General features: G+C 43.6%; 1 protein-coding gene across 1 annotated transcript in view; it reads right to left on the minus strand.

The window, feature by feature from the left end:
* LOC147729704 (uncharacterized) overlaps window positions 1-15,578 on the minus strand; it is a 363,931-nt gene that overhangs the window by 246,111 nt on the left and 102,242 nt on the right. Inside the window, exons 9-10 of the mRNA XM_086954024.1 lie at window positions 13,508-13,629; window positions 10,281-10,475 (exon numbers count right to left, since the gene is read on the minus strand). Coding sequence (XP_086810150.1) covers window positions 10,281-10,475; window positions 13,508-13,629 — 317 coding nt within the window. The remainder of the gene's footprint in view (window positions 1-10,280; window positions 10,476-13,507; window positions 13,630-15,578) is intronic.

Below are 15,578 nucleotides of genomic sequence, written 5' to 3' on the forward strand. Positions count from 1 at the left end.
TTAAAGGCAATTTTCCTTTAGAGGCACCGGCAGAAAGAGAGAAGATTGTTGTTTTCCCTCAAGCGCATTGGGATAGACATTTACGGCCTCTGTTTCGTCACTGAAACGCAGCTGAAGCGCAGCGTAACGTTCTATGTACTTGACATACACGCCATTTTGTGACACGAAGTTAGTGCTACACAAGCTTGGAAGTATCGGACACATCCTGTCAGACATCTTATGTTTGGCAAATTCGATTGGAGTTGGGAAAGCGTTTCAGTCTAAAGTTTTTTTTTAAGGAAAACTTTATTGACATTTGCATAACTGCAACAATCGTGCAAAATCAGAACGCGCATGTAAAATATTTAACATTCGGCACTTCATTTTTAGGAATAAGATGAGCTTTTACACATTCGAAACAAGCATAAAATGTTTTATTTTCTAAAGCGAGAGTAAAGTTACATATGACACAGTGACACCCACACTGAAGGAAAAGCGTGTCGAGCAACAGTGATATGCAGACTATTCGTCAGCAAAATTTAAATATTTTGAAAAGACACTCACACTGAGGGAAAAGCGTGTCGAGCAACAGTGTACGCACACTATTCAACAGCAAATTTAAATCAATTTGTTGAGACACGCACACTAAGGGCAAATCGTGTTGACCAACAGTGATACGCACACTATTGATTAACATATTTGTAGTTTGTTTGGGAGTCTATTTCTGCAGAAGCATAGTGCACAAACGGTGATGTGCACAGCAAATTAGCGAATATCCTATTTCATGTGTGAAATTACAGAAACACGGTGACACGCACACCCTATTAATTTGTGTGCGTCAAACTACAGTTACATACATGCTAATTATTGGAAGAAAAGTGGTGTTGTACATACCAATATTACACAAAGCACACACCATTGTTCTGTGTTATGAAAAATATTTGAAAACTAGTGTTTAACAACTTATTTATTTATTTATTTATTTATTCTGAATAGAGACATTTAACAGCTCATACCTTATTTAAGTGTATGTTTATATTTGATTTAGTGTTTGCTTAATTCTAGTATATCAGCTAAATATGCAGTCAGTATCTCCTCCTCCACCTTTCCTCGAATCACCAGGTAATCCACCAATACAATGGAGGAACTGGTATGATGCTTTTGCGACCTACATTGGTGCAATAGGAGCATCAAGGTTCAGGGCTGAACAAAGAAAATACCTTCTCCTCAATTCATTGGGTTTTGATGGGAGATCAGTGTATAAAAATCTACCTGACTAAGTTCGGAATGCCAATGATGAGGAGCTTGATGAATACGCTGAGGCTATTAACAAATTGGGAATTCGTTTTGACATCCAGCCTATCATTGTAGTAATTAGACATACATTTTTTAAAAGGGAACAAAAACCAGGTGAAGATGTGGAGACATACATCTCTGTTCTAAGGAAGTTAAGTGCTGACTGTCAATTTGAGGGATTCAATGAGCAATCAATAAGAGATCAATATATTTGCAAATGTTTTGACAAGAACATAAAACAAAAATTGTTGTCTATGGGTAATCCAACCCTTGAGGAAACAATACGTACTGCTAAAAGTATTGAGCTTTCGAAAATTTCTGTAAAAGAGCTGTATGAAAAAGTTGTTTCTAATGAAGCTGTTACAGTTGTTCGAACAAAAGAAACTAAAAGTAATATTACTAACCGTTCTGAAAACAAAGGTTTCAAACAGAGTAACATATGCTACCGTTGTGGCAATCTTCCACATTTCAAGTATGGTCGACCATGTCCTGGTAGGAATGTTGTTTGTAGAGTTTGCGGAAGATTAGGACATTTTGCAAAAATATGTCAGAGCAGTAAACGTGTCTTACCTGATGCAAAACAGTCATCCTCTTCAGTTGCCAATGTGTCTGTTTCTGAGAGCACTGATGTGGATTTTTGTTAGAAATGGGATCCCTGGCTGGCCAGGGCTTGCGCCAAAGTCAGTCAGAGACCACCACTCCTAAATCAGGGCAAGGGAGTTACACGCCAAGATAACCCCTGCTCACCCTCTAGGTAACGTGGCGCGAGCAGCAAGGCTAAACTTGGAGGCTATTTGAGTTAAGTGTTTGCGCGCGCACCCAGCAACAACACCCAAGGCCCACCACAAAGGAAACTCCACACAAGGTTATATGTAAAAATAGCCTTTGTATTATACCAAAACACATTAGATAAGAACACACACAGTCACGGGCAGAATTTACAGGGGATATGTACAAGACAGGGCCACATGGACCACTGTCAGGAATATGCACTTTCAGACTTAGTACTTGGTAGAATTAGCACTTAGATCATAGAATATAAAATTACTGTAGCACAAAAATAGAACATAAAGCACACAACCAGTAACTACTGGTAACAGGTAAGTACCTCCTACGCAGCCCTAACCACCTTAGGAAGGGGTCACGCAGGGAACCAGGACCTCACTAGCACCACCTGTACTAGCAAGAACAACCACCTAAGTATCACAATACCTGTAGGGGTATAAGCACATTACACATGATGCATCACAACACATTCAGAGGGGTAGGGAAGGAAAACACATGATGCAAACATTCAGAGGTGTCAGAACAAGGCACATGACGCATAATCAACACATTCAGAGGTGCAGCAAACGAACAATTGCGCCAAACTCACATAAGTCACCACCTGTGACTGTCGCTAGGACCTCTGGCCTTGTTGGGGCTAGGACGCCCTGCATCCTAATGTCAGGGGCCTAAACGTAGCAGCTGTCCACGAAGTGCTGGGTAGATGTGAAGACAATGGGGCCAACACTGGAGCCTCGCAGGCTCTGAGCACAGCTTGCCCCCTGGGAGCCTCGCTGGACTCAAGACAAATGAGAAATGCCCCCTAGAGCCTCCGTGGCTCTGAATAACACAAATGTGCCCCCCCTTGAGCCTCGGGGGCTCAGTAACAAACTGTGGGGCAAGTGGGAGCCTCGCAGGCTCTAAACAACCAAAATGGCCTTCCTGAGCCTCTCAGGGTTCATGAAACAATGTGGCAGTAAAGAAATGCCCCCTGATGTTGGAGTCCCGCTCGGGGGACTCAGGAGATGATGGCCCCCAGGAGCCTCTCGGGGCTCAGTAAAGCAATAAGGCCCCCCTCTGGTTGGAGTCCCCCCTCTGGGGACTGGAGCTCACTGAAAAACGCCCCAAGAGCCCCCGCCATCACCACTGAGGGGGGCGGGCACCGGCAATGTGCCCCGACGCCCCCCTCTCCTCTAAGCAGCTCCGGGGACCTTAGCAAACACGGGACTCACCGGGGCACTGCAGGCGGCTGGTAGCGGGGCTCTCCCTTGCGCTGGGGAGCTCCGCTTCTTCTCTAGTCACGGCTTCTGCTCCTCTTCACCAGCAGCTGCGGGCAGACTCCTGAACTCCTCGGCACCTGCTTCCCTCTGGAGCCCCGCCTGCTCCTGCAGGCGGCGAGGCGTGGAGGCGGTGGAGGCGGGTCTCGTCCCCGGTCGCGTGGCTCTCGCAACCCTTGGGGAGCCTCGCGGTTCCAATGGCCGGACCTTGCTTCTGGCTCTGTTGCGGGACTTCCGCCTTTTGCCTGCAGCACTTCCGGGTCGCGCTGCAACCAATACCAGTGCGGCCCTGGGGTAGGGAGGCGGGACAGCGCCTCACGGCAGATCTCCGGGCCGGCGGTGAATTCTTTTTCCTGCTGTGGGGCTGAAGAGGGGTGGGCTCCCTCGATTAAAATAAGGAAGGCAAATATGCGGCGTGGCAGCCGCTCAGGAAAAATAACACGCTTTGAGCGCTAGCAGTCAAAATAAGGGCTCCCCACACTAAGTGAACCATAGAGCGCTCCCAGCGCTATGAAAACAGATAAAGCGCTCCCAGGCGCTCAGGGGAGACCAGGATGCTAAGGGAAAAGCTCTCCAAGGCGCTATAAGCGAAATGAAGCGCTAGGGACAAAATAAAGCACTCCAGCAAAGTTCTGTCGGCGGCAAGGGGGCAAGGCTGGGCCCAGAGCCAGCTCACTGGGCCTCCAGGCAGGGAGGCAATCCAAGTGGCGGTCCTCCTGCCCAGCAACAGCAGCAGCCCCCTCAGACAGGATCCCGGAAGAGGACATTTTGTTAGGGGACACAACCCCTTCTTATACTACTAAATCCTTTGTTCTGGCACAGGGTGAGGGGGAAAACCATTTGCAGCTGGTTGGTGAGCACTCTTGATGTGCTCAGCCCCTCACTCTATTCACTGGCAGGGCTAGGGTCGTTAGACTCACCACAGAGGGCGGAGCCAGCATTGTGTGGGGAAAGCCCATCCCTATTCAGGATCCAGGTGCACTCCTCCCCAGCCATCAGCATGCTAATCTCAACACTCACCACTGGGCAGACCCATCATGACTCATGGAGCCTGGCTCACCAGCCAATCACACGCCAGCACCCTTACTGCACACACACAGCCATGTCTAGAAGTGGCACTTCCCCACTAGACACATACATGCCACATACATCATTGCACAGCATTCAATCTCACGAGTTCGCACATACCAAACTTGAGCCTGCACACCTCACGCATCAGAAACTACCAGGGACACAGACATTCCCCATGCATTCCTATGGGAGGGCAGGCCAACCTTACTCCACGCACTCAGGGTGCGCACGCACTTTCCACTGGGACACAGTGAAAGTGCGCAGAAACCAAAAATCACTACCTCCAATTCACATTCACAAAGCAAAAAGTTTAGGGGTGAACCTGCTAGAAGGGCCAAGTCCAACACAACCCCCTTCCAGCTAAAACGCACGGCAGATCCCCTGGCCGGCGGGGAATTCTTTTTCCTGCTGTGGGGCTGAAGAGGGGTGGGTTCCCTTGATTAAAATAAGGCAGGCAAATATGCAGCGTGGCAGCCGCTCAGGAAAAATAACACCCCTCGAGCGCTAGCAGTCAAAATAAGGGCTCCCCACACTAAGTGAACCTAGAGCGCTCCAAGCGCTATGAAAACAGATAAAGCGCTCCCAGGCGCTCAGGGGAGACCAGGATGCTAAGGGAAAAGCTCTCCCAGGCGCTTTAAGCAAAATGAAGCGCTAGGGACAAAATAAATCGCTCCAGCAAAGTTCTGGGGGCCGGCAAGGGTCAAGGCTGGGCACAGAGCCAGCTCACTGGGCCTCCAGGCAGGAAGGCAATCCAAGTGGCGGTCCTCCTGCCCAGCAACAGCAGCAGCCCCCTCAGACAGGATCCTGGAAGAGAACATTTTGTTAGGGGACACAGTCCCTTCTTATACTAGTAAATCCTTTGTTCTGGCACAGGGTGAGGGGGAAAACCAGTAGCAGCTGGTTGGTGAGCACTCTTGATGTGCTCAGCCCCTCACTCTATTCACTGGCAGGGCTAGGGTCGTTAGACGCACCACACAGGGCGGATCCAGCATTGTGTGGGGAAAGCCCATCCCTATTCAGGACCCAGGTGCACTCCTCCCCAGCCATCAGCGTGCTAATCTCAACACTCACCACTGGGCAGACCCATGATGACTCATGGAGCCTGGCTCACCAGCCAATCACACGCCAGCACCCTTACTGCACACACACAGCCATGTCTAGAAGTGGGACTTTCCCACTAGACACATACATGCCGCATACATCATTACACAGCATTCAATCTCACGAGTTCGCACATACCAAACTCGAGCCTGCACACCTCACGCATCAGAAACTACCAGGGACACAGACATTCCCCATGCATTCCTAAGGGAGGGCAGGCCAACCTTACTCCATGCACTCAGAGTGCGCACACACTTTCCACTGGGACACAGTGAAAGTGCGCAGAAACAAAAAATCACTACCTCCAATTCACATTCTCAAAGCAAAAAGTTTAGGGGTGAACCTGCCAGAAGGGCCAAGTCCAACAATTTTCATAGAATACAAGATGATTTAAAAGACATGGTTGTTGTTGTTGGAAACATGGCTGGTTCTGCAGAGGATTGCTCTGAATGTGTTGATCCATATATAGACATTAACATTGGTGGGAAAACAGTCAATTTGCTGGTTAATTCCGGAGCGTGCATTACGATGATCACGCAGGAATTGTTTACAGAGGTCTGGGGTTCCCGTCCTTTGATGCCTCCAGATAGATCCCAAGTTTCTTACGAACGGAGGAAAATTGAATTGGCTGGATTCTTTGAAGATTCTATGGAATTTAGAGCAAGGACTATACATGAAAAAATGTATGTCGCCATCAAGGGATTGTTAATCTTAGGATGGTATCATCAGGGTTTGTTCACGATGGTGTTACGACCCGGTACCAAAAATCAGGTCTCTGTAGTTGGTTCTGATGATTTTGTGGTTAAGTTGTCTGAGCACTAGCCATCAGTTTTTAGTAAAGGTCTTGGGAAGATTAAAGATTTCTCACACGTTATCAAAGTGAAAGAAGGTGCGATTCCTGTAAAACACTGATTGAGGAATGTACCCTTTAGCGTTAGAGATCAATTAGAAAAAGAACTCAGTGATTTGTGTAAAAAAGGATCATAGAACTTATAGAATCTTCGTTATGGTTGTCCCCATTAGTGGTCGCAAAGAAAAAAAATGGTGACCTTCGCGTATGTGTGGATTTGCGTAGCCTGAATAAGAATATTTGGGTGGATTCTCATCCACTTCTAAAGATTGCTGACATGAGTTTGATTCGTGGTTCAAAATTGTTCTCTAAGTTAGATTTAGCGTCAGCATACCACCAGGTGGTTCTTGATCCTTCATCCAGACATCTCACAGCCTTTGTATCACCTTTTGGATCTTTTCAATATTGTCGTATGCCTTTTGGGTTGGCCTCTGGGGCAGCATTATTTCAGAGGATTATGTCAGGAATGCTTAAGGGTATCAAGGGTGTGGTCGTCTTTCAGGACGATGGGCTGATCCATGGTGATTCAAATGATTCGCATGATGAGGCCCTTTACCGTGTGCTTGAAGTCATGCAAGATTGTGGTGTTGTTTTGAAACAAGAAAAATGTGTTTTCAATGTCAATAAGATTGAATATTTGGGGCATATATTGTCAGAGCAAGGTATAGAACCAAGACCTGCACTCATCAAGGTCATTGTTGACAGCCCAGCTCCAATAGATAAGAATGGACTTCAGTCATTTATAGGACTTTGTGTATTCTATTCTCGTTTTGTGCCAGATTATGCCACAAGAGCTCAACCTCTTACTAACATGCTTAAAAAAGATGTTCAATTCATTTGGGACTTTGTAACGTTTGAGTGGATTAAAACACAGCTTGTTTGTCATAAGATTTTAAAGCCTTTTAATCATAGTGTTATGTGCACTATCACTGTTGATGCAAGTGGTTTAGGTTGGGGGCTGTTCTGACTCAAGTTGTTAATAGAGTGGAAAACACATTAGGATTTGCATCAAGAGTCTTACGTGGTACTGAGTTAAATTTTGCAGTCATCGAAAGAGAACTGTTGGCTTGTTGGTGGGCAGTAAGGAAATTCAATCCATATATTTGGGGAAGACATTTTCAAATACGTACAGATCATAGTCCACTGGTCTCTATTCTTTCAGGTGAAAAATTGAGGGAACAAACACCGAGGATAGACCGTTTATCTACAAAGCTACTGCAATATGATTTTGATATATCATATATCCCAGGGAGTAAAAATGTGAGGGCTGATTATTTTTCAAGGTTTCCTGTTGAAGAATGTGAGGTGGATTTAGAGGACGAAGATGAATGTTTTATTGCAAGTCTAATACTAGATGACATGTATGCTATCAGTGAGAAAGAATGGAGAGTTGAACTGGCAAAGGATAATTGCTTTCTTGTGTGGTTAAGCATGTCAAGGAAGGATTGCCCAGAGAAAAAAATGTATCTTCTGCATTGAAAACGTATGTGAAAGTTGCCTTAGAAATTTCTGTGGAGGATGGATTGTTGGTACGTAATGACAGGCTAATTCCCCCTGACACATTGAAACTGCGTTTGGTTAAAAGGGGGCACATGAGGGACATTTGGGGAAAACACTTACTAAGAGGACGTTACGACAATATTTTTGGTGGCCCCAAATGGATAAAGATGTAGATATATACGTGGGTGATTGTGTAGTTTGTTCTGGAGCAGAAAAAAGTTTTATTGTAAGGACACCACCTTTACAACCTATTGAATTGCCTGATTCACCATGGAATAAGATTGGTATTGATCTGGTTGGTCCGTTTAATGTTCTTCCATCTTCCTCGAGATTTGCTATAGTAGCAATTGACTATTACTCTAAATGGCCTGAGGTGCGATTCATTGGCGAGCCAAATTCAAGGAATGTAATTGAATTTCTAACAGATATATTCTTACGTGAGGGGTTTCCATCAACCATTGTAAGTGGCAATGGTGTACAGTTTGTGAGTCATGAATTTGGAGAATTTTTGAAAGAAAGTGGTATCATTCATTGTAAAAGTTCGCTTTATCATCCACAAACGAATGGATTGGTTGAAAGAATGAACCGTGTCCTCAACAATTGTGTTCAGTGGGCGTTAGCAGGTAAATGTAATGTGCAAAATGCGGTTAGATCTATGTTGTGGTTTTACCGTACAACACCCTATTCATCCACCAAAGTCTCTCCTTATGAACTTTTAAGTGGGAGAAAACCATCTTCAAAAATCTGTCCGGGTTGGATGTCCAAAAGGATTAAGATGAATTCTATTGTTGCTGACATAGACGTTGTTGTTGTTAGAGAAAATGTATCTTTAGCACAATCCAAGCAAAAAAATTATTTTGATTTGAGAAAAAGAACAATTTCAAATTCATTTGCTGTTGGTGACATAGTACGTGTAACGTTTCCTATGGATAAAAAGAAAGGAAGCTCAACATTTTCTGATCCAATGGTTATTTAAAAAATTCAAGGAAATGCTGTTAGAATGACCAACAAGCAGTGGTGTTATGTATCAAGAATTATGAGAAATTTGGGTGGTAAAGGTTTAATGGATGAATCCGCTGGTGATTATGGAGTTTCTTCTAATTCTGGTCATTCCCTTACTGTGTTGCGCAGAAGCAATAGACAACGATTTGTTCCTGCAAGATTTCGTTAGATCTCTACCTGGTAACCATTATTTGTTTTATTGTGCTTTAATTGTTTATTTGTGTTTTTTGTTTTTGTATAAGCAAGAGAATAATGTAGTGGTTTCATTTTTCTCTATTGATTAGCGCGAGCCTCCTCGTGCTAATCCGTCTAAGTTCTTTATTAGAATGTTGATGGAGACTTCTATTTCCACGTTCAGTTAATTCCTGCTGTACTTCTCTGCTGGTTTGCTGCGCGGCTCTTGTCCTGAATAAAGCTTCTACTTACTATGCTGTATTCTGGTTGAGTACTTAATTACTACAGAATATTGCGGCGACGATCAATTTATGGAAAAGGGACAAGTGTTAGAAGAACCCACGATACAGAAGAAATACGAGAAGATTACCTTTTTGGAGAAAGACGAGGTGAAGTAATTCCAGTTCTCGTCCTGGAGAAAAGGTACTTATTTTGACATTTAAAGGCAATTTTCCTTTAGCGGCACCGGCAGAAAGAGGGAAGATTGTTGTTTTCTCTCAAGTGCATTGGGATAGACATTTACAGCCTCTGTTTCGTCACTGGAACGCAGCTGAAGCGAGCCTCCTCGTGCTAATCCATCTAAATTCTTTATTAGAATGTTGATGGAGACTTCTATTTCCACGTTCAGTTAATTCCTGCTGTACTTCTCTGCTAATCGCTGCGCGGCACGTGTCCTGAATAAAGCTTCTACTTACTACTCTGTATTCTGGTTGAGTACTTAATTACTAAACAATTGCACCTACTTGCCTACGTCAGACCTATTAGCTTCACCAATGCTTGGTTTCAATTGTAGATGTATTCCTCAAAGCATGTGGTCAACTTGGAGAAAACCACATCTATGTGTTTTGGCCAATGGACAGATGAAATACTTCTTCAGGAATGTATGGACCTTGAGAACATGTGCTACTATTCAGGATTGTGTGCCTGACTGGAGATGAATCCATAAAGTCGTGTGAGCCCACATTAAAAACCAGTAAATGATGCTTAGTAGTGGTATACTATCTAGTAGAAGCAATACTTTCATTTTCAAAAATTAAGAGAAGCATTCAATGGGTACCAAATAGGAACTATACATATCAATTTAAACCTTCATTCCAAATAGAAAATATGTTATGACTCTTATCCATATTATAGCATGAAACAGCTAGCAAAGGAATTCTTGCTTGCTGCCTATGTTCTAATGTGCAAGGCCAACTGGGCTCACATGCGGTATAAATGCTTTAAAAGTTCCTAGCCATAGAGATGAAGTAAGCTGTTCTACCCACCTTTCCATGAACATGTTCATATTCTGAAAGCACTTTGCACTGTGTGGTGGCCAAGGAGAATCCAGCCATTCGTTGTCATTGTCCTTCTCTTTTCCTTGTTTCTTTTTGTTGGGGGGCCATTCTCGCCAGGTGAACTTCGCAGCTAATGGTCCGTACATCTTCACATTCCATAAGGAATCAGTGGGTTTCTTGGAGCTGTTAGAAATAGAGAACATGATCACAACGAGACCCTCACAAAGTCCCTGTCATGCAAAGATCTATTTTGTTCCTGAAAACGTTTGTGCACATGGTAGGCCTGGCAGGGATCTGATTGAAGAAGATCAAGCGACATGTCTGGTTAAACTCAGAACAGCAGGTACGAAGATAAGGTGGGATGAAAGCACTATGCCAGCTGATGGTGCTATGTTATCAAAATTAATGGATTTATTTGGTGCATTGAGCTCCTGGTAAAAATAGTTTTACAATCAGGCAGTGCATTTATTTTCAGTTATCATACAAATGCAAACCACGCCTGTACATTTCCAGAGCGCTGTGAAACAAAATCAATACAAATATTGTTAGTGAGCAAGTGTAATGGTATTCCATTTCCATTCCTCTTTCCCAGATATGTGTCTTGCCTTCGTGTTAGTGTGAGGTCGGTTGTAGCTTTGTAGAAGTGTGACACCTCTCATTACTCTTGTTGGATGTGCATTGCAAGGTGGGTGCATCTTAACAGTTTCCTGGATATTGGCAGAGGAAAGGTGGCCCTTATTCCAAGCCACAGAGGCCAGCGACGAAAGGTCTGAAGTCAGGTTGTGCAGAACAGAAGAGCAGCGATGTACATAATCTGGGGTGTCCATTACGCAGGATATAGGGTTTAAAGAAAGACCAGACCCACACTGACACCAAAGAAGCTGCCTCAAAACCAGGGTCAATGCTCTGGGAACTACCAATTGTAATACTGTTTGTTTTTAGTTAACAATTGATTTTCTTTTGCATTTAATGGTTAAGGTAACCACTGATAACAGTAATACACCTTGGCACTTAGCAAACTTTGAACAGCAAGACTTGGGCAAAATCTTTTCAAAGGCAATGGTAAATTTTTTTTATTAAAGAAATAAAACGTGGAATTTCAGTCCAAAGCCAGTCTGACTCAATCTCCTTCTATCACAGCTGTAAGGCTGTCTTCTAAGCGCTTCAGTATGCTGGGAATTCAAGCCCCTGAGCTATACTTACTATATTGGTGAGATGAGATACATTTTAAATGGATTTCTAGTTCAAGTTCAATTGGATTCAATGTCTTGGTTACATTTTGACCACAGATCTGAAGTGCTTCGTTTTCCGTTTTTGCACGCACCACAGATGCTTTTGACTTTTCTTTTTGGATTAATTCAGGTAGCTACTATAAGTAACAGATTTTTAGATAGAGATTAGCTAATTCTACTCCTTATTAACAAATATTAATAAAGATCCCTTAATACAGCAGAAGTAATTACCAACTGTTATCACCTGCTCACTACCAAGTGTATATTCACAACATTTGCAAACAAGGCTCCCACTTCACCAGTGAAAACACAGCAAGTGAATCAGAATTTGGCATGCAAGATCCTATGTTTAGAAGTAAAACTGTCAGCTCTGCTGCATGCTGTATTGTGGGGGTCCTGAGGCAGCCTTACAGGGACAGTGCTAGGCTAGGCTGAAGGTCTAGGGAACATTTTCCTTCAATGTATCCCTTTTATTAAAGATACAATTACAAATTGTGATTACAGAGGAAGGCTGCTATCAATTCTTTACTCTCATCCTTTTTTATATGAGGCTTTTTAAAGTATTTTTCATACACTTTGTGTTTTTAAACGAGCTGAAAAATATAGGACACATATTGCCTTTTATAGGTCTTTCTTTGGTGTTGCAGATCCAGCACATGGGTAGTACTGATCAATGCGTTTTTAAGATGAATACTGATCTCAGGATACAGAAACCATGGTTCCATGAAGGCACAATAAGCATCGCAAAACCAAAGTGGATAATGGACGGAGTATTGAACATTGAAAGCACTCAACCCCAGTCACCTGATCTAGGTTTAATCCATCACCATTCTTTAGCCCACTCTGCCACCCCAGTTCAGACATGGCCATTTGCAAATCAGTCTGACCCTGGGCCTCATGGGAACAGTCCAGCCCAAACTGCCAAGCCATGTCTTTCCTGGACCGGAAACTATCATCCTGGAACTGGTTTCTGGCTAATCAGCCCCATAAGCCAGGCTAGCTTGAATCCCGTGGCAAAGTGAGCAAGGTGTGCCCACGTCTGGGCACACCTTGCCAACTTAGGGAGAACAAAGCAAAACCAAAGGGGATGATGGACGGAGTGTTGAACATTGCAAGCACTCACCCCTAGTCAACTGATCTGGGTTTAATCCATCATCATTCTGTAGCTCACTCTGCCACTCCAGTTCAGACATGGCCATATGCAAATCAGTCTGACCCTGTGCTTCATGGGTACAGTCCAGCCAGAACTGCCAAGCCATGTTTTCCCTGGACCGGAAACAAGCATTCTGGTACAGGTTTCTGGCTAATCAGCCGTCATAAGCCAGGCTAGCTTGAATCCAGTGGCAAAGTGAGCATGGGAACCACGTCTGGGCAAACCCTGCCAACTAAAGGGGATTACATCATCCCCTTTGGTTTTGCTTTGATCGCCCTAAGTTAGCATGGTATGCCCAGATGTGGGTCCCTTGCTTGAGTGAGCCAAAGAATGATGATGGATTAAACCAAGATCAGTTGACTGGGGGTGAGTGCTTGCAATGTTCAGCACTCCGTCCATCATGCCCTTTAGTTTTGGCACAATAAGCATATTCATAGGCTATGGGTGATGTCCTTTCTCCTCAGGCTCTGGCCTGACATGTGACTAATTGCGCCTCTGGTCAACCTCTCTTTCAGAGACAGCAGCTTCGCATGCAACCGACCACACCCGAGCTGATCCTGATTTCAAATGTGAAACTAGCTTATGGGTGGCTGTGTCCACACGCTTTCACCTTTCAAGAGGTAAGAGTGGTAAATCGATGACTTGTTCCACATTCATCCTTCCAGACCTTTCACAGGTGAGCCAAGCATTTTACTGACTGTTGCAGGCTATCACCATATATAAATAAATAAATATGGGAAGCAAAATCTGAAATGTGCGAAAGAATCAATTCAAGCTGAATGTATTTCAATTGATACATATTTAGGTTAAAATAAAATATTTGTCCATACATATTGTTGATGTTCTCCTCGTTCTTTTTGGAGCTGATTTCATCTGCCTTAACCTTCACGTCCAGGTAGGTACCGCGGAATGTAGCGCAGATCTTTAAGGCTTCCTTTAATGATACTTGTGCCTGCCAGAGAAAAAAAATGTGAATACAAAAATGCCCCACTGGTATCAACACCAGTAAATACAGGTCAGTAAATACAATTGAGCCAAGAGATAGATTTCACGATTTTGAAAACATTAGGAAATTACATAGTTGTTTTCTCACATAAACAGGAATGTCATACAGATCATTTAAACACTAACAGTGATAAATGTGGTAGAATTAACTTTTATTTTTGCACCAGGGCAATGGTTCAGTTCCTTTTTAAAGTGTTACTTCTGTATTATTGTCTTTATATGCACTTTGACAGTTGTGCTTTACTTGAAAACAAATTGAATAGCCTATTTCTTACATCCAAATATCAGTTTCACACATACCCTCAGATATTAACATCTTGCTAATGTTTGCAGGCTTGCATTATTTGGAATTCAGGAGGCCATATAGTTCTGAGATGTCACATGTGGCAGCTACAAGTTTCGGCTTCTGTTTAACCGCAGCGCTAGTGAGGAGGGCGGGCCACGCGGCGCTCCCGTACTCGTGATGGGACCGCTCCGTCACGAGCCTCAGGTGGGCTGTGCTTGTGACAGAGCGGTTCCGTCACCAGCGTGGAACAGGTTAAAATACAAGGCCTCATCAATACAACAGAAAGGGGACAATTCAGACCAATGCTATATTTGTTACTGGCAACGACCATAATCGTCATCTGTGTTGACAATTGATCACGTACATCATATATGTGTTTGCGGTAGTTCATAGATGCAGCTGTGGCTACATCTGTAGTGGTAAAGGACTGCATAGTTTGAAAAACGCATTGATAAGGATGAGTTGTTCTAAATACACCCCGTATTATGTTAATGTTATTTTTTTGGTCCTTATTCTGCCAATTAACTTGTTAGAGATACTCACTTTCCCTTACTGAGGGCCGGACAGGAATGTAGTCTTTCCACACAAGAAATCTAGCTGCTTCCACTCCTACCCCTCTCAAGCATAGCATGCAGAAGAAGGGGACTAGGACCGGCAGCTATTTATTGGCTTAATCATTGGACCCCGTTCGTCTGACACCAATCAACCAACATGGCCCATATTTTCTCCCGACTTCTAGGGTCACATGCCATGTCCTGTTGGCTTATGTGTATAATATTATTTTTACACTCAGAAGAGAGGGGTAGAACTGCCGATTTCCAGGCTCTGCAGATCTCTCGTCTTCCCAAAAGGATAACAAAATTAATCTTGCAGCCTTTTTATTTGAAAAAAGATACTGTCTTGGCCTATTCCAAAAAATATAAGTAAGGGAGTTACTTCTAACTGAATTCCAATTACATCCGACAAAAATTCACAAAGATCGATCCAGAATATAGTGATCTAAGGCAGCTTAAAAACATATGGTGGTCATGCGCTAAAGGATCTTGACAACTTGAACAAACATACTGAGTTCCAGAAAATGTTGTTATTTTGCTGGGGACCAATATACCCGGTATAGGGTAAAAAGATAATTTCGTTTAATAAACGCGGGTTTAACTGTCTCTCGAAGCAGTGCAAAAGAGCCCATCCAAGCCTCACTAAAATTGATATTACCCACATCATCACTCCAGGGCTTTCGGATATCCTGGTCTATATCGTCTTCTGCTTCGATCAGAGTGCGATACCACAAAGCCACTTCTTTATTAATACCCCTGACTTTCATGGCTTCAATTAACCAAGCATCGTCCGTATGTTCCTCCCAATTTTGCCTAGCCTACCAAGCAGAGAGTTGATAAAATTTTAATCTGGTTAATTGTCCATGAGTGAATGCTGTCAGAGTTTCCCAAGTAATCAGATCCATACCTGTTTTTAAATCTCCCCAACGTGAGATACCTGCTTGCTTCAGTGGTAGACTGAGCAAGTCGACTAAACATGCTGGAGTGCCGGGGGAACCCCAAATTAGTGCATAATCCAAATAGTAGGGTATTCCATGTTTTTTCTGTATATAAACC

Source organism: Lissotriton vulgaris, chromosome 2_1, assembly GCF_964263255.1.
Source record: "Lissotriton vulgaris chromosome 2_1, aLisVul1.2, whole genome shotgun sequence".
Taxonomy (NCBI): Eukaryota; Metazoa; Chordata; class Amphibia; order Caudata; family Salamandridae; genus Lissotriton; species Lissotriton vulgaris.